At 42.3% G+C, this 19,581-nt stretch overlaps 1 protein-coding gene across 4 annotated transcripts in view; it reads right to left on the bottom strand.

The window, feature by feature from the left end:
- The window catches only part of LOC145404644 (muscleblind-like protein 1), a 453,843-nt gene that overhangs the window by 26,963 nt on the left and 407,299 nt on the right, over window positions 1-19,581 (bottom strand). For 3 of the 4 annotated variants that reach the window (XM_080276166.1, XM_080276168.1, XM_080276167.1), the window contains one exon: window positions 1,430-2,552. In XM_080276166.1, the coding sequence (XP_080132292.1) occupies window positions 1,617-2,552 (936 nt within the window). In that variant the 3' untranslated portion in view covers window positions 1,430-1,616. Of the gene's footprint in view, window positions 1-1,429; window positions 2,553-19,581 lie in introns of those variants that run through there. The other variant, XM_080276169.1, reaches the window with a different exon arrangement.

The raw sequence follows: 19,581 nt of genomic DNA, 5'->3' as shown, positions 1-19,581 counted from the left end.
GGAAGGGAGGGTTCACCTGGCTTACAGAGCATCATACCCCTTACTACAGTACTGTAAAAGGGGGAAGAAGGAGATGAGGAGGAGGGAAGAGAAAAATTATAAAAGCAAAAATACAGAGGCACATCAACACTGTCCAAAATACCTAGTGTGTTACCATAACATAGAGTCGGGACGTGAGCATGGTACGTACAGTGACACTACAGAGTCAATACTGGCAGCGCTGGGGGTCTCTGCAGGCAAGTACACGGAGACGGCACTGCTATACTAACCATGTTCTGTGGCACTGCTTCAACCCCTCCTCTCACACTACACTGTCTCACCTATTCCACCCCCAGCTGAGGCCATTCTCTTGGCTCCATTACCCCTCAGCCTACTGGAGATAAGCCCTTCAGCTTTCAGTTCTGGCACATGCATATATCCTTCAAACCAATCTAATACTTTTTCTATTTCACTTTAATCATGCAAATTTTACTAGTACTGAAGAATCTACACAGGGCTTGTCCAGACTGCTTGGAGGTATGGGACTTAATACTGGAGGCAGGGTCAAGTAAGGCATTGTCAGCGAGAGCTGCAGGCTCTACATGAATTGAAGAAGTGCATCACAAGGGAGGGTCAAGGAAAAAGAGTAACTATACCTAACTTAAATATATAAGTACAATGATGAACTGTAAAATGCCAGGTTAAAGGGAACTGAATGCAAATGAAGAAGCTTTTAACCCCTCCCTCCACCAAGCCTCTCTTCTTCACCCCTCCCAGGAAGCAACCCTGCCTTGTTACTACCAAGGCCATTACAACCTCCCCAGTCCCCAGGTGAAAACACCACGCACCACACTCCGGCCACAAAACGGAGGGTACCTATGGGAATGGAGAATAGCACAGGAATTGAAAAATATAAAGAGGAGGTGCATTGCCTACATGATGGGATTTATATAAATAAATAGGAAGAAGTGTATCTATGTGAATAAAAAAAGAAGAATTAAGGAAATGTTCAGGGGAACAAGACTTCAGAGCAATCATATGCAACGAGAGAGAGAGAGAGAGAGAGAGAGAGAGAGAGAGAGAGAGAGAGAGAGAGAGAAAGAGGGAGTGTATGAGCTAAAAGAGACTGGAATTTAGAGAGAAAGTGTGATGACTGAGGAGAGTATGTGAGGGCTGGGGGCCGGGGAGGGGCAGTGCAGTCTCCGTGCATCACATCTCACAAACACTGTGTGGCTCTGGGTACCATGCAGGCGTCTCCCCCAGTTACCAGCGGACATGCAGCAAGTCTGCTCTGCTGTGTCATTTAAAAGCAAAATAGACTTGGGGAATCTTGTTATAATCAATGACTATTAAGTCTCAAATACTTCATCAAAGCTAAAAATCATTAATATCTAAAACCTCTAAAAACAGGTACAATAACAAGAAGTACAATGACAGATACATGTGCTACATCAATAATCTAAACTCAAACGTAAAGGGGTCAGTTAGTAAGTTACTGTGTGTCCTAGAGCAACACTAGATGTTAGTAGTGGCGTGACTAGAGTCCACTAGACGCTGGTCGTTGTCTGGGCGGCTGTGGGTGGGAGCGAGGGAGACAAGCCTGCCCACCGCCCGCCACGGACACATGCATACACACTCTATGATGTTTTCAGCCTCTTGCTGGGCTGTTCACCTCCCTGGGCCAGCGAATACTGGGTGTTACTGGACAAAGCTGTGTACTGGGGATGGTAGAGGGACACAGGAGTCTGGGGAAGCATGATGGGAGGACTCATGACTGGCACACTGCTGCTGAGGCCACCCAACCCAGCCATGCCACCCACAGCAGGGGCCACACTAGCTGTCAAGCCACCTAGACCTGGCAACATTCCTGCCATAGTGTTGGTCATCACAGGAGCCACCAGGTGCTGACTGCTGGAGACATATGGAGAAACTCCAATCCCAGCTACACTGCCCCCCATCCCATAACTGAAGTTGGGTAGAGGGGCAGCCTGCATGCCTGGTGGTGCAAAGCCACTCATAGCTGGCAGTGCCACAGGTCCCACTATGGCAGGAGCTGGGGGCAGAGGTGGTTTGAATGGCTGACGCAGCCCCTTGCTAAGGGAGTACCCTGTGTAAGAGAAGACATTGACTGGCTGTTGGGGAGCTATTGGTACAGCAGGAGTTGCTGCCACAATCTCCCCCCCACTTGAAGAGGAGGAGGAGGAACAAGAGGAATTGGTAGCCACTAGGGCAGATGGGGGAAGTTTGTTGGTGGAAGGAGGAGAGTTAGTGGAAGTTGTTGTGGTGGGTGAGGAGGTGGAGGTTGTGGGGGGTTGCGCAGGGGAAGCGGCAGCATGGTGGTTGTTAGCGGCGGCGGCGGCGGCAGTGGCGGTGGTGGCAGTGTCGGCCTGGCCCCCAACCCCTGGCAAGGCCACACCCCCGCCATACTCACATGACACTGGTACAAAGCTCTGGCTGCCCAGTTGCTGCATGAGTGCCTGCTGGTACGCTGCACTGCTGGTAGGCTGGTACACTGGCACCCCAGACTTGTCCCCAGCTGGGCGCTTGTACGGCACCACACTCCCAGGGAAGGCCTGTAACATCACATTCCTCAGCACCAAGGTCCACTCACAGCCACTACCCACACTGCCCTGCCACACCTGCAGTGGGGCACTGGGACTGCCAATGATCACAAGTTCACTGGCTAATAACATCATTCATAGCAACATTAATAAATATAATAACATGATACATCCTAGTGCTGATTCATTCATACCAATGACCTATGAACAACTTCTTTCTCTCACCTTTCACTGAAGATACAGACACCCATGTGAAAACACTGTACTGTTTCCTCATTCACTAATGTAGCTGTCATAAACATTTTTAACTACAGTGCTGTGCAGAATATCAGCTATTACAAAAAATAACTAAGTAAATATCATCTGCTAATCACCACGTCACCTCATCAAAAGAGTGAATCAATGCTGGGAACCAATTATACAGTGTAATTCAAGGGTGAAAGAAAAATTAATTAACTAATTCCTTATAGGTATAGTGTCGTCAATGACAAAATGGGTTCTAAAATACTAGTTGGTGTCTCCATAATGCTCACATATAACTAATTAAAATTACAGTTACATATCTGAAAAGAAGTAAAACAACTGTACACCTTTATACAAGGTCAGTATAAGGGAAAAACAAAAAAAAAAGTCATTAAACATTCTCCCTTTTCGAATGATGAGAGAACAGATGAAAAGTCAAAGATGATAGGGGAGAAAAAAGGAACTGATGTCAATGTAAATATTCATACTGACTGGCACTGGGCCATGAGAGAGAGATGAGGGTGTGAGTGGCCTTCATTGTGAGGCCACCCAGCTCTCTTCCCTCACACCACCTCCTCTCACCCCATCCACAGAGCAAAGAGCTACCCAGTGCATCAGTCTCACACTTTAGTCATTACAGGCAGTCTCTGTTATAAGTACAGGTGCAGTTTTAAGTACACACAACTGCTGGAGTAAATTTGGGGAACTGCAAATTATGGGATGGGTTCTAATAAAACAACCTTTTTATGCACAACTACTTCTGTAAACTGGAGGAACATGGCACACTGGCTTCAAAAATACTGTCATTATGAAACTGTAAAATACTGTACAGCTTTTCCTTTATTTACTAAAGACTTAGCAGCAAAAATCTGTGTCAAAAGGGTTATTTATCATGATGACAGCATGCCTAGCACAAGTTCTCCTAATCACTTTTTTTTATAGTCACATTCATTACAACATTCACAGAATACTAAAGAAAAAACTGCCTATTCTATGGGTATGTAAAGAGCTGATATGAGTTCCCCCAATTTACACTACCAGCTGCATGGAAAAATTTATATCTTGGACCACACCCTTGACTGATAGAGAGGAATAACTTTATTAAGGTCTCATCACTGTGCAAGGAAATTTGAAATGGCTGAAAAATGGTATGTTACTTTTACCTCAAGCATAGATGATTTTAAAACTTCAGCTCAAGTAATGTGCTAGTTATACTGTGTCTATATTCTAGGGCTTACAGGTGTCATAACTTAGGAATGCTGGGCACTTACACCAATCTTTAGAGATAATCAGTATCATCAGGAATGATCTTCTCCTATTCTCAAATTGATGATTAAAACTTTCTCAAAGGTTAGTTAAAGATGACATCTGCTTCAAAATTATATAAATACAATGGACAATACATGTAGCATATAGGCCTACAATAAGCAGGGGCTGATGAGAGAACACGACCAACAAGAAACAAACTTGGGCACTCTAGCACTGTACCACTGCCATTTTCATGTCAAGTTCTACACCTCTCTCTTATGACTGTTTTGGGCACATGGGTGGCTGAGACTGCAGTAGTGGTGGTACAAGTGAGCCACAAATGTGTACTGTATCCACCATTTGCCTACTTTACTCATATGGATTAGGTATATAATCAAAATGATAACAAATATTCTGAGAACCAATTTGCAAGATCATGGTCGATTTTCTTGCAGTAGTTAACCCTTAATTGGAAACCTGGAGATTCTCCCTGCAATCCAGATACACATATGACTGACTATGATGATATTAAACAAATATCTATAATGAAATACATTATAGGCATAGCAATAAAATTACAGTAGATGGTACATATCATGGGTGACGCTTTCAATAATAAGGAAATGAAACTGATGAAAAGGGAATAAAAAAAAAAGGTTATCAGAAAACTAAAAAATTGCAGTACAGATCCTGTGGAATGAAAGAGAATAATCAAGAAGAAAATAAGAAATGTAGAGCATTAGCAAAGAATATGCAACTGGTACATACTGCAGGATGGAGAACAATGAAGAGGTTAACAAATAACCAACCCAGGAAAAGATGGAAAAATAAAGGGAGCGTTTACCAGAACTGGGAGACGGAGGTATGAAAGTGGGAAGGGGGAGAAAAAGAAGTAGAGCAATTATGGCAAATAATATGGAATAAAAAAATACCAGGAATATATTAAACAATTTTAAGTTACATAGCAAGCACAATGCTAATTATAAAAATAATAAATTATATCAATAAAATATTGACAAGAGAAGCATATACAGTATAAGGGGTTCAGGGGTAGTTTGACAGTGGCTGCCTGGTTGGGGCTGTGAGGGGTTAGGCCTAAGTTACTGGCATGAAGCGACAGAGACAAGGAGAACAGTATATATAAATATATATATATTTTGGGTGGTGGATTAATGAAGCACAAAATAACAGAGAAAAATATCATACAGTCAAATCAGGAGAGTAACAAATAAGAGTATAATTGTATCATAATTAAAGGAACACTCCAGGAGTAAGGGTGAGGGAGAAAGGTACTGGTAGCAGTTGGTGGAGGTTAATGGGTAAATAATTAATAAAAAGCAAATAGATCTGGTGGATTCCTTACTCTTAAAACACAGCAATGTGGTTCTGTGAGATTTGGTCTACAAGGCAAGTGGCAGCAAGGGAATTTTTTGTCTATTCGCTGGTGTCAAGAGCCAATACTGTATATCGTGTGTACAAGTGCTCATAAAACATACTGGCTACATGCACAGAGGTCTATACAAAAGAATGTGGTTGCTTGTGAGAACTCTCCTTAAACAAATAGCTACCAAGACATATTATGAAGCTGGATATCATGAAGGAGATGGCAAACATTCAATTTTCGACATCATTTTTGCAATACAGTATAGTATATGGCTGGGGGAGGGAGGGGGGGAAAGAGACTTTTCTATCTCACTGTTCATTTTACTCTGTAAAGCAGAATGCAGTTTAACCTTTTCCTATTACCACTGTTGTTTTGGTATTAACAGTAATAAATTTGGGACTTCCATACACCTTTATGCATTCACTTTCAATAAAATAACCCTGACTAAGGGTTGTATGCTGAAAAATGAGGCTGCAATACTGTAACTAAGTCCTTTATCCTGAAGATAATTCTTGAACTATGTGATGATGACAAAGCATATCTAACTTCCCTGTATAACGTCTGACTACACTGTAATGTGGGATGCAGGTCAATCACATAAACAATAACAATAATTACAAGTGTTCCATTAATGACAGTAAACAACTGGAGGTTTGCATCGCCTTCCTGTTCTCAGTTTCAATAATATGGCCATTACCTACTCCAACCGTGTCATCATCTGTGACCAATATTTCAATGTTATTTCATCGTACTTCCTGCTCTTAGGGTATACTTCTGTTCACAAGATTCTTGGATGTGATAGTCAAAAGGTACATGTGCATCTCAATTTAAGCATCAGTAACAAAACTGCTGTACAGTACAGTACTTCACCCAACTCTCCACAATATTGCTCATTAAGATACCTGTATGTTATTTCAAATTCATCATGTATAGACACATTTCAGCTTTTAAATAGATTTACACCTTAAGGTACCAAATTTATGGAAGCTTTTTTTTATTTTATTTTATTTTTTTTTAATAATACTGTACTGTAATTGTTTCCTGTTATTACTGTTTTCCTGCTGGTGTTTTTCCTCCTCCCTCGCAAGAGCTTTCTTGTGATCACTCATGAAGCACTCCTCAAATAAACTCAGGAACTTACTACAGTACCAGTTAACCTACCTTAACCAAAGTAACCTTGATCAAGTCATGCCCTGTTTATGTTTTGGTTTGGTCTGAGTAGGTTACAACTGGAACCCCTCCCCCACAACAGTGGAAAAAGAGCACATGCATGAAGAAAGACACTGGGAAAAGACTGGGAAAATAATAATATCGTAAAAGCTCTCTAAGTTGGTTTTCAATTAGTCAGTGTTGCAACTAAGTCACACTCTCTGACTCTGGCCACTTAGCAACAAGACAGAATTCTTACTGCTATGTGATCTAAGCCACCAGGAGAGTTAGTGTATACAGTCAGCCCTCTGAGCAAGAAATCACATGTGTGTGAATAACTATTTTCTCAATTTTAGATTATCCAAATCTCCATTTTGTTGCACATTTTTGTTGTTGTACAACTGAGTATTCTCATTTATGCAAAGCCCCGATACAAAAATATACCCCTAAGTAAGAGTTCTCCTACATACATGAACCATTTGATACAAAAAATTAAAAGTAAATTGAAATAAAAATAGCCAACCTCTTGAACCAAAGTCGGTTACTGTTAGGGACCGTTCATCTGCCCATCACATAACTAACTACATCACTCTGTACGTTTATACACAGACCATGAAATGTTATATTATTTCCCCAGTAAGTGATTAGTGGTGTGTTATTTCTGTTGCAGGTGCAGTATTATACTTTCACTATGTTAATCACCTGACATTCAAGGGTTAGGGGGCCTGTTTGTATTGTACAATGCCACCGACACCCTGCCCCTATCAATCACCCACTTCACAACCGGCTATATGGTTTCATGTGTTTATACTCAGACTGTGAAGTGTTGTGTTATTTCTGCTGCAAGTACTGTGCTGCTGTAAGTGTGTAATAAGTACATTATAATGATATGTACTTGAGGGGGTGGGGGTGACTAAAGTGACATAAATGTAACCTATGATCACAGAACAATGTTATAACACTGTTGTTATAAAAAATGACAGACACTATCTGAAATAATTTTTCTTGACATAATGCTTTTAGATAAAGGGTGATTCTTCTATTTACAGAGAATGTAAGAGACATCTTGCACATGGCAAAATTCACAGATAAGTGGTGCCTCCCAAAATGGCTTCTGCAGTCATAATATACCATAACCACATGACAGCCTAAAACCCTCTGCACTGACCCAATACAACATTAGATATTTGAATCTATTTGCTTAAAGTATACTTTGAGATAATTTAAAAACAGACTGTTACACCATTAAAAACATTAATTTTAAACAAGTGCATTTTGTTATGGTTTATTAACCTGTTAATAACCAAACCAAAATACTGAAGCTGCAAATAGTGAGGGCCAACTGTACTACATTATCATATGTCTAACTTTTAACGTCTGGGATTATTGTAATATTCGTTTTATTTCACAGCATTTTTTTCTTACACTGCATATACTTAACCTATTTTTAAGCAATGAATGTGCCCCGGTTATCAAGTACAAGGGCAAATGAGTCTGGAACCTTTTACACAGCTGAACTTCTTCCATCTTAATAGCAAATTACAACTTTCTCAAAGTCAGGGCCTTACATTACTTGGACTGGCTAAAGTCCCTATTTGACTTAATGAGCTTTTACTGTTGCTGGAAAGAAATGTTGTACAGAACAAAGAATTAGGGATAGTCTAGAAAAGAGCGACATTAGATTAAAGTATCAACTTTTCAGGGCCAACTTATGATGCTGACTGTGGTGGTGATATTAATTTGTTTGGGAGGTATTTTACTTATACTGTAGCGCCTCTTGTTTTTTTCATAGCCCCTGCTCCTCTCAAGATACTAAAAGCAAGTGCTGTCCCCCCCCACACACACACATTTATCCACAAGTAACCTATTTCTCCCATCTTTCCTGTCACTACTTAATGCTTTTCTTTCCGTTACAGGTGGCTTTACATTGAGTGACAAGCCAAATGGTTTCCTGTAAGCCAAGAAACCATTTACAACGCTGGGTGGTAACCATATAACCAAACCATACGTGCTCCCTACATGTCAAGTGGGTTGGTGGAGGGTTAGTGCCCCTCCCTGTAAAACAAATAACTCAGAGTCAAATGGCCACTCCTTGCGGGATTATGGCGTCTGGCAATAGATAGATAGATAGATAGAATTAGAAAGAAAACTATCTTGTGATATCAATTAACTACCAGTTTACCATTAATCTTATTAGACTTTGCAACTGAAATGGTATGTCTCTAAAAGAAACACTGCTTATGGTCCAGTCTCTACGTTGGTGAATGGGTCACTGACAAAACGTCGCTTGTTGTGGCTATTTGTCTTTATATTCCCAAAGGACCAATCGAATAATAAGCCAGTTTTGGCACTTTCTTGTTAACACACTTTGGCTTTCATAAGTCACTCTTATCTAAATAAAATTATATGGTGTTTGCAGGAACATAAAACTAGAATTGTCTCGACCATGAGAGGCTTTCAGTTGGAAAATATTGTCTGGTTATAGCTACAACAGCTTACTAAAGTTGTCACAATCATGATGAGTTAAACTATAAACTGGCAATACTATATTTGTATCCTACACTCAATAATGTTCTAGTCGATTTAATTTCAATGTTTTAGACATGATACAAATCTTCTTCAACGATAGCTCAAGCAGGTAAAAAATATGATGATTAATATTTTGGGAGCTGTAAAGTGACAATAAATGAATGATGTGCATAAAGTTGCACTGTTTTGGGGGGTAAATGTAAGTGCACTTTAGCATGGTAAATCCTATGTCACATAACCTGATGAGTACTGTATTACCTGAAGTGTCTCTTTCATTACATTATATGCAGTACTGTATATTACAACTGATATTAATCTTGGCTACTATAGTTACAGTGGCAGTGTGAGGCATTTTAGATGGCACTGAACAATCAGCCACTGTAGCAATAACTGAATGGTGTGTGTTGCTAGTTTTGAAGCAGCCAGCCCGACAATGCCAAGGTTCAAATCCCCGTGCAAGCAGATGGCATTACTTGCCTTGGATGTCAATCCACATTTTGTGGGCTGATAGGCAAAACATGCATCTAGGGTAACACCCAGGAGAGACAAACATGGTACCCTGGGTGATGCAGTTGTCTTGTATCCCAGGATACTGAGTGAATAAACACAGACGCAAAAGCTTAACAGGATGAGATGAGCACTGCAGCAAATTGCTTCATAACATCTACCCCTCACCTTTGCCTTTTCTACCTTTTCTGGTCTTGAGGTAGGTGAAAACACCCCACAGAGGGCCAACCTCAGGATTTCCTGCATTGTATTCCTACAAAACCCATGACATAACACTGTCATTTGACATTAAAAAGATGAATGTTGCTGTCTGGGTCAACACAACCCAATAATTAAGTAAAGGATGCTCAAAGTAGAGTTACTGCATCCATGAGAGATTCAAAGAACAAAATATGAAATACTGTACATGTGCTTGTCAGCCTTGCACTCAAACTTCAACTACTCATGTACCATTAGCTGTATGCCCAACTGCCTTAGTGTGAATTTGTCTAGATGTACACAATTCCAGTTATTTTGTTGTGGGGGGGGGGAAATAGAATCAAAGTTGCCTGCATTTAATTTTATATATTTAAAATGCAGAATCATACTACCATTTCTTGGTTCCTATGATGGTGACCAGCAGTATTCTGAACATATAATTCCTCATTTGGAGTTTACAAGATCACCAAATATAGTACTAAAAATAACTTCATGAAATAAACTTCATGAGTGTAAGTACGGTGAAATAATGTTCATAAACTCAGATCTTGAAATAACACCCATAAGCACAGAGGTAAGACACGTTGGACTGCATAGGTTTTGTTGCTAATCGTTAATAGCAGGTGTCTCGCAAGTCAGTGGAAAAGAAAGAATGAAAGAGAGTACAGTAGTAGCAGTAACAGTATTGATAACACTGGTAATAACTGTAACATTACAGTATTAGTAACAGCATTAATAACTAGTCAATACTGAACAAATAGGCCTAGAAGAGTAAGTAGCAGCAATTCTGATAAATAAATAAAAACAGGAGAGTAAATTTTGGTAACCTTTGCAGTTTTAGCTCAATTTAACACTCTACAATGGCCAACAGGAATAGTAGTAGTAGTAGTAGTACTAGCAGCAGTGGTAGTTGGTGGCAGCAGCAAACTTATAATGGCAACAAACATTACTAGTCTTGGTAGTAATGATCATACAATGAAAATGTTAATGCAAAGTTTTACCACATGAGAGCAAGGGGGTATAAAAATAAAAAGGAAGAACACATAAAACAAAAAAAAATCAGAATAACTGTGAATTGGGAAGTGTCGACTGTTTGGGAGAAAAACAAAATAATTTCTCTTTGCAACCGGCTATGATCTTGCAAAACGGCAGCGTCTACTGAGAAATTGACTACAACCAGGCCTGGGGCAGAGTGATATTGTCTATCAGTAATGCATGTCAGTGTGTGTGTGTGTGTGTGTGTGTGTGTGTGTGTGTGTGTGTGTGTGTGTGTGTGTGTACTACTATACGCATGTCTGCATGTACTGGCATATTTTTTTACAGATGTGTATGTGTGTGTGTGTGTGTGTGTGTGTGTGTGTGTGTGTGTGTGTGTGTGTGTGTGTGTGTGTGTGTGTGTGTGTGGTGAACAACTTAATGCAAGTGTACAATATTCATGTAAAAATCTATCATGGTAAAACAAAAGAAAAAGTTGACTAAGAAAGGGGTGGGATGATGTATCACGTACACTTCAGTACATGTATGTTTCACTGATTATGAGTGCACCAATGTTATTCTGAGTTCATACATTCGGGGACAAAAGTTGGCCTACTATCCCACTTAGTCCACTTACAGTACGTCCATCACTTTCCTCTGTTGTGCATCATATAAAAGATCATCATCTATGGACAGAGAAACAAACCAAGTCCCTCTCTCAGCTTACTGTAGGAATGTTAGCCAGTAGAGGAATGTGCGAAGCAGATGAGGTGAAATAACGTACATGGCGAAATTTTGTCCCCGACTGTACAATACGTGCTTCAGTTTGTCCCATGTCTTTGTGCAAAGTAACACCAGAGCTAAAAGTATACAGTATAAATAATGCAGTCCAGTGTACCATATCAACCTCTTTAATCCAATAACGTTCTCTTGTTTCAGACTTGTTACCTCCAGTGTTTCTATTCAATTTAGGAGAAACTCTGAGAACTAACGGTTTAGGATGTTGCCTTGACTGACCCCTTCACTACAACAAAAGGCCTCCCCTATACTAAATAAAATCGTCTAGAGGTAGCAAGAATAAACTAAGAGACTACGTCAACTGATTCAAGGGATTAATGTGTATATAAACAAGAGGACATGCATGCGCAAGTGGATATAGATCAAAGAATCAGATTATGACTGACATCAGTGACAAAGAAAAAAAATGTGAGCCACTTTTTTGAAAGCCATACTGTACATCACTATGCTTGACATATTTCTCAACACTAACCTATTAGCAGACAGACACTAACAGAAGAGCCTAAAAATTTTTATTAACTGACATATTTAAGATCTCATATTATACATTTATGAAACTGGAAGTTCTCTGCCTTAAATGGATGTACTGGAGACTTTCTTCGTGCGTTTTTGAAAGTACATAAATCTACTCTTGCAACACCGTATTTTGAATAAGGGCATGCAAATATGGATTAACTTTTCCTTCTCCTATGGATGCACTTAGTCATATTACTCAAGGCTGTCATAGGATGATTTTGTTCAGCTGACGAGATTTCTAGTAGTCAATGGGTTGATGACTTTCAATTAACCTTTAAATTGATAAAAAAATCCCTCAGCCAAACAAAAAGGTTTGGACTTTGCCTCAATAAGAGGGCTGACTGCATCCATGGAAATGAAAGGATTAATAACGGTCGGGAATGAGCATGAAAATAAAATGTTGGTCTTCTGTTCACTCACTTTGGCCTTATAGACAAAAATACAACTAAGAGTTTGTTATAGCATCTTTTTGTAATGTGGCTGATGCTTATGTAGAAATTTATCTCAACTTAACCCTTTCAATCCAGTTCTGCACTTTTCCTTTTCTTCTGATTGCAGACACCCTATTCAATTTAGGAAAGACTTCTCATCCTGAAGGAGTTACAGCATAAAACCAACCCCTCCAGTTCACAGTCTCTCTTAAGCTGAATAAAACTACCTACATGTGACAAAAATAAAACACGAAATATGTCATCGTAGTGAATGGACTTGAACGCATCATTAATAAAAACATTACTTCATGTGTGGAAACTCTCAATACACAATGTAATTCAACTGACTATTAAACCAAATACAGTAAGTAACTTTCGCTTTAACGGTACTCTCAACAGATATTCTTAGCAAAGATGTATATTTCTGGCACTCAATAAAGTATCACTAGTAGCAGCTATTTCAAAATTTCCTTCATAAACAAAGAAGAATATTTATGTAAAGACACTATATAAATTAAGAACTGGCAAAAAATATATTTTTCGTAATTCCATAAACTCTCATGTGCTCACTGTTCTAATTACAGTATAATGAAAAACTGATTAAACATAGATTCATCACTAAAGACTCTTGCTTTCTCACTTCTACATGCAAAATATGCCTAAATCAAGAAAGGTAAAAAATATGGCTATGGCTTTCAAAAACTAGCCCAACATCTAGTATTTTATGAAGTTTACTGTGTAGTTTAGTTTAGAGTTTATTTAATGGCAAACATGTCTTTGGAGACCGGTAGAGTTAGTGGGGTATGGTTATTTTGTGTGTGTGTGTGTGTGTGTGTGTGTGTGTGTGTGTGTGTGTGTGTGTGTGTGTGTGTGAAGGAAATGGTGCACATACCCCAAATACAGGATATATACTTGTGAACAGATGCATATGTATACATGCATATCCAAGCATAGATCATACTGAATGGGCTGACTGATATACCATGTATGGGTGTAGCTATGGGGGTCTGTATATGGGTGTACGATATGGGGTCTTATGGATTCAAAAATGAGACTACCTATGCATGTTCACAGAGGTGTGTGTGTGTGTGTGTGTGTGTGTGTGTGTGTGTGTGTGTGTGTGTGTGTGTGTGTGTGTGTGTGTGTGTGTGTGTGTGTGTGTGTGTGTGTGTGTGTGTGTGTGTGTGTGTGTGTGTGTGTGTGTGTCAGAGGTACAGCATGAGGTGAGGGACTACTGAGGCTAAGATAATTATGAAGTATAAATGATGTGTATGGGGTTAGTGTCAATGTGAGTTTATGTGAAGTCAGTGTAAGAAGTGGGTGTTGTGTAAGTGAATACATATGGGTGGGGCAAGGACTTAATTGTATGAGAGGGTTAGTGCTAATGGGAGCGAGTTAGTACAAGAGTAATGGGTGCTAGCGTGAGTACGAAGGGGTCTATGCGAGCGTGAAGTGTGAGTGTCAGAGAGTAAGTACGAGTATGGGAAGGTGAGTGTGAGAGTGAAGGGGTTAATGTGGGTGAGGGGATTAGTGTGGAGGGGTTAGTGTGAGAAGGTGCTTCTAAGTGTGACTGAATTAGTGCCAGTGTGAAGAAGAAAATTCGAGAAATTAAATGTAAACTATGAATGATTAGGTGTGTGACTTAAGCGACGAGTGTGAGTGATGCAAACCAAACAAAAATGTACAAGTGTGAGCACAGTGTTTAAGTACAGCGAGGTGTTGTGGGGTATGACATAGTGCGTAGTACTGGTACTAGTTCTGGAGTGTGTAGTGTGTATATACGAGATTTGGTTCAGTTGCGAAGTGTAAATAATAAATGTATTACAGGTATAAGGCATAATGCAAGTGAAGGATGTGGTGTGAATAAAACGGTGCAAATACGAGATGCAGTGTATGTATAAGGTATGACAAAAGTGTGAGGAAAAGTGTAAGAGTGAGGTGCAGTGTGAATTTGAGGCGTGGTGTTGGCGTGAGACGTGGTGTGGGTGAATGTAAGAGATGAAGTGTAAACAGGAGATGTGACGCGTCAGGTGTGATGCAAATGTGAAGTGTGGGGCAAGTGTGAGATGTGGGGCAAGTGTGAGATGTGGGGCAAGTGTGAGGTGTGGGACAAATGTAGGTGTGGGACAAGTGTTGGGGTTAAAGTGTGAGATATAAAAGTGAGGTGTGGGGCAAGTGTGGGGTGGGGTTATAGTGTGAGACATAAAAGTGAGGTGTGGGACAAGTGTGGGGTGGGGTTAAAGTGTGAGATATAAAAGTGAGGTGTGGGACAAGTGTGAGGTGTGGAAGTGTGCAGTGTGGGATAAATATGAGGGATGGGACATGTGCGAGGTGTGGGGCAAGTGTCTGGTGTGGGGCAAGTGTGAGGTGTGTAAGGGTGTAGTGTGGGACAAGTATGAGGTATTGGACAAGTATGAGGTGTGGTTTAAGTGTGAGATTTAAATATGAGATGTGAGGCAAGTGCGAGGTGTGGTGCAATAGCGATTATTAAGTGAGGTGGTGTAAGGTAAATGCGATATGTGGTGTAAGCGTAAGATTTAAGTGTGAGGTGGTGTACAGCAAGTGTGAGGTGGTGTTAGTATAAGGCATGAGTTACGTGTCAAGTTGGTGTATGAGGTGTGGTATAAATAAGAGGTATGGTATAAGAGGCATGGTGTTAGTGTGAAGAGTGTAAATATGTGATATGGCCAGGTAAACTGTGAATGAAGTATAGCATAAATGTGATGTGAGAAACAAGTGTGAAGGCTGAGTGTGAAAGAAGGATGAGCATGGATGTGGCGAGAATCGAGAAGAAATATAAGAGTGAGCGTGATATGTGAATGTAAAGTGTGTGTGTGTGTGTGTGTGTGTGTGTGTGTGTGTGTGTGTGTGTGTGTGTGTGTGTGTGTGTGTGTGTGTGTGTGTGGTGAAGCGAGTGTAGTGTTAGGGTGCAAAGTGGGGTGTGAAGTAAAAAAGTGACATGAAGCAGGGAGAGAGGTGCGGTACATGTAGAGTGATGTGAAGTGTGGTGTGGTGTACTGTATGACATAATGCGGTGTATGGGATGTTGTGTGGTGTGAGATGTGGTGTGGTGTAAGAAACTGTTGGAAGTGCCGTGTTTTACTGTGGTTTGTTGTGTGATGTGGCATGGTGTGCTATGTGGTGTGAGTTGTGCTGTGGTGTTATGTGGTGAGTTGTGTTGTGGTGTTATGTGGTGAGGTGTGTTGTGGTGTTATGTGGTGTGAGGTGAGGTGTGGTGTGGTGCCCGGCCCGGCAACATGCAGGCGAGGTACCATGAGGAGCTCGTCACCGGGGTCGCGGCCGCGCTTCTTGCCCAGCTCGGCGGCAGCAGCTGCGGCTGCGGCTGCGGCGGGCAGCGGTGGAGGCGGCGCCAAGGGCACAGCGGCGGCCGCGGCCGCGACAGCAGAACCAGGCTATTAGTAGCAGGCGGGGCAAGCCAAGCGGGCAGCATACAGCACCCAACACAGCCACCAAGAGCACGAGAAATAAAAGAAAGAAGAGGCACGCGTTAACAAAATGGCTAATGTAGAGTTGGGTGGTTGCGGCGCCCGTCGGGGTGCGGCGCCCCTCATGCAGTCTCTGCCCCGCCGCCCCGCCCCGCCCCGCGCCGCCCGCCAGCACCAAGGGCGGGGCGGGGTGCGGGGCGGGGCGAGGCGGGCCGGGCGCCAGCCAGTGCAGGTGAGTGTGGGCGGCACAGCCACAGGACGTGTTGGCCCAGGCTCATGCAGCGGCTCCTGCACCACACGCTGTGAGGCCGCCCAGGGAGCCCGCCCGAGCCCGCACGCCACGCCACGCCAGGGCGCACTCCCATGGGCGGCCACCAAGCCAGGCTCAAGCCGGCCAGCCGCTGGTCACCGCGGAGTGAGGGGGAGGAGGGGGGGAGGGGAGCCCACCTGCGAGACCAGCGGCGGCACTTGCAACAGGCCACCCCGGCACTTACCGTCCCCCAGACTGCCACAACACCACCACGCTGCACCACAACACCACCACACCACACCACATATCACAACACTACACATACCACAAAACAACACCACTATACAGCACACAACACAAGGCACCATCATACCCATACACACCGCATACTACTACACAGCACACTACACACTCTACACCACACCACACAACATAAATATCATCATACTACAACAACACGCCACATTACATATACCGCCACAGCGTATCACACATACAAACCATACACACCAAACTATCACACCACCACCACACCACACTGGCCATCACCGGACATCTACACCAATGAAACACATAATCAAGTGCCAGCCTACTGTTCGTCCCGGTGGGATCAGCCGACTATCTCTGGTCTCAGGCCTGTTCAATCAGACCACAACAACAACGACCCACCACACTGTCACCACTAAACCATCCACACCACTCAGACATCACCACATCACAACACTAAATTGACACCACACCATCCACCCTACTCAGACACATCACAACACTACACTGACACCACACCTCCCAGACACCACCACATCACATCATTTGACACACCATCCACACTACTCAGCTCAGACACCACATCACACCGTTACATTGACTGCACACCATCCATACAACTCAGCACATCGCCCATACACCACCACATCACAACGATACACTGACACTCCACCATCCAAACAACACAGTACATCACCCATACACCACCACATCACAACACTAAGCTGACACCACGCCATCCATACAACATCACTCAGACACCGCATCAAAACACCACAGTGACACCTCCGTACCACGCTTGCACCACAACATCACACTTAAGAGACACTGATACCACCGCGTCACTGGAAGCGTAACATCACAGACACTGAACACTCACACCACATGAGACCATTCGAGCATCACACTCCTACCACCACATTACCCTTACCACATCGCCACCAGCTCACCTTCCACATCCCACCAAATCCACCACTATCACACCAATTCCACCACCCTCACCCAGCTTGCCACTAACCATACCCATACCCACAGAGCTACACCATATCATGACCTATCGCCCCTACCTACTGACCATCACCATCATCATTATCAAGACCGTCTACCACAGTCATAATTATTTCATGTTCGCCATCATCACCATAATCTTCTCTTGCCATCATCACCATCGTCACCGTTTTCATCAACATCACCACTGTATCGGCCCACTCGAGAACAAAGGCCTCCTCCCAACTTTCTCCACTCTGTCCTATTGTCTGTTAGCCGCCCCCCCCCCACCTGGATCACTAAGGTCGGTTTTTCATTTGATGGAACTAGCCACTCTTACAACTTGAAATACTCCTTCGTGGTGGCTTGAAATTCGACGAGCTTTAGTTATGAGGTCCTTGGTTACTAGTCAAATATATCCACTAATCTGATTACACCTGGCCATCAAATAAGCTGAAATGGGTTACGGATCACTGGCAAGAGGAAAACAACCCTACTATAGCTACCTCTTGTTCCCACTATCTCTAGGTTGCCACTTAAATCATCACTAGTTACCCATCTGTTACCTTGCGCGAAAGACATGACCTACATATACTTAATTCTGCTACTTAAATTTCGTACGTACAACTGCGGCCACTAACATCAATCCACATCCTAACGATACACAACAAAACAGTGAGCAATTATTTTCGAAACACATTGTTACGATCTTTGGAACCGAACAAACTTTCCAGAATATAGTGTAAGAACTTCATAACTGTTCGACTAAAAACTGAAGCGATATGCCTGACCACAGCTGTACAATTTCAAGTGCAGAATGACACACTGCAAGATTCGAAATTACAAACTATCTCCATGTAATTCTCTTGCCCTTATTCCATCTCTGGGTTGTCACTGTTTTCTCTCTGATGATCAAGAAATTTTACCACAGAACTGTTAACTAAATGCTGAATAAAACAGAATCCCTTCATAATTCACTGTGCCAGGGAGGACTCTTGTATGATGAATAACTTGGATACTTGCAGCCCATATGAAATATAAACACGTACTGAATTAAAAAGACAAAGCTGATAGGCATATTACATTACAGTTTCAGCGAACTTTGATCTTTAAGTACAAAAAATACGATAAGAACAGAAGGCAATGATGATAACATTGAAGAAGGCTGGTAAAACACACACACACACACACACACACACACACACACACACACACACACACACACACACACACACACACACGTCAAATGTTTCTTTCCCTCCTCTTTTCAGTCTCTCTCTCTCTCTCTTTCTTGCGGGTGAAAGGAGGGAGGGAGGGAGGGAAGGAGGGAGGGATGACGTGACCTGAGCCTGAAATTCTCTCTCTCTCTCTCTCTCTCCGTTCCTAGATTATTTCACTCTCCTTCGTCTCTCCCCTTCTTCCTACATCCTCTTTACTCTTTTCTTCTATCCTGACTTATCTTTTTACGACTGTCCACTTTTCTCTCTAGTTTTCCCTCCCACCCTCTATCAATTCCCCTCTCCTCTCTCCAAGTTCCACTCTTCTCTCCTTTCCTCCCACTATCATTGTCCCTCCCCCATCTTACTCTCCACCTACCCTTTTCTCTCTTTCCTTAATACTTCCTTCTACTCTCCTATGCACCCCCACGCCCCTTTTCGCTATCCTTTTTCCTCCAACTCTGCGCCTCTCCTCCCACTGCAGTTCACTCCCTTCAACTTTCTCATCCTGCTGCTCCTTCTCCTTCAGCTTCCTCCCCTTGGTTTCTTTTGCTTCCTTCACTCTCTTCGCAATTTTTTATTTTCTTTTTCTCCTTAAATTTCTCTTCACAATCTCTCCTCACTCATTCCTTTCACCTTCATTTTCCTTCCCACTCTCATTCTCTCCTCTTAACTCTCATTTTTTCACCACAACTTTCTCTTCTCCACACTCATTTCCTCCTCCTGATTGAAATTCTCTACCACTTTCCTTCCCCTCCCCTACTCTATCTCTCGCATCCTCCCTCTCCCCTCACTTCCCAACCCTCTACCGCCACTCCCCTCTCCCGGGTTATTTCCCCCCCTCTCTCTCCCCCCCCCTAATGCTACTTCAATTTCATCAAACGCAACCCAATCAT

The sequence above is a fragment of the Coenobita brevimanus genome, chromosome 64 (assembly GCF_032717465.1).
Source record: "Coenobita brevimanus isolate Jiangsu-jjx chromosome 64, ASM3271746v2, whole genome shotgun sequence".
Taxonomy (NCBI): domain Eukaryota; kingdom Metazoa; phylum Arthropoda; class Malacostraca; order Decapoda; family Coenobitidae; genus Coenobita; species Coenobita brevimanus.
This window is presented reverse-complemented; position numbering and strand designations above follow the sequence as displayed.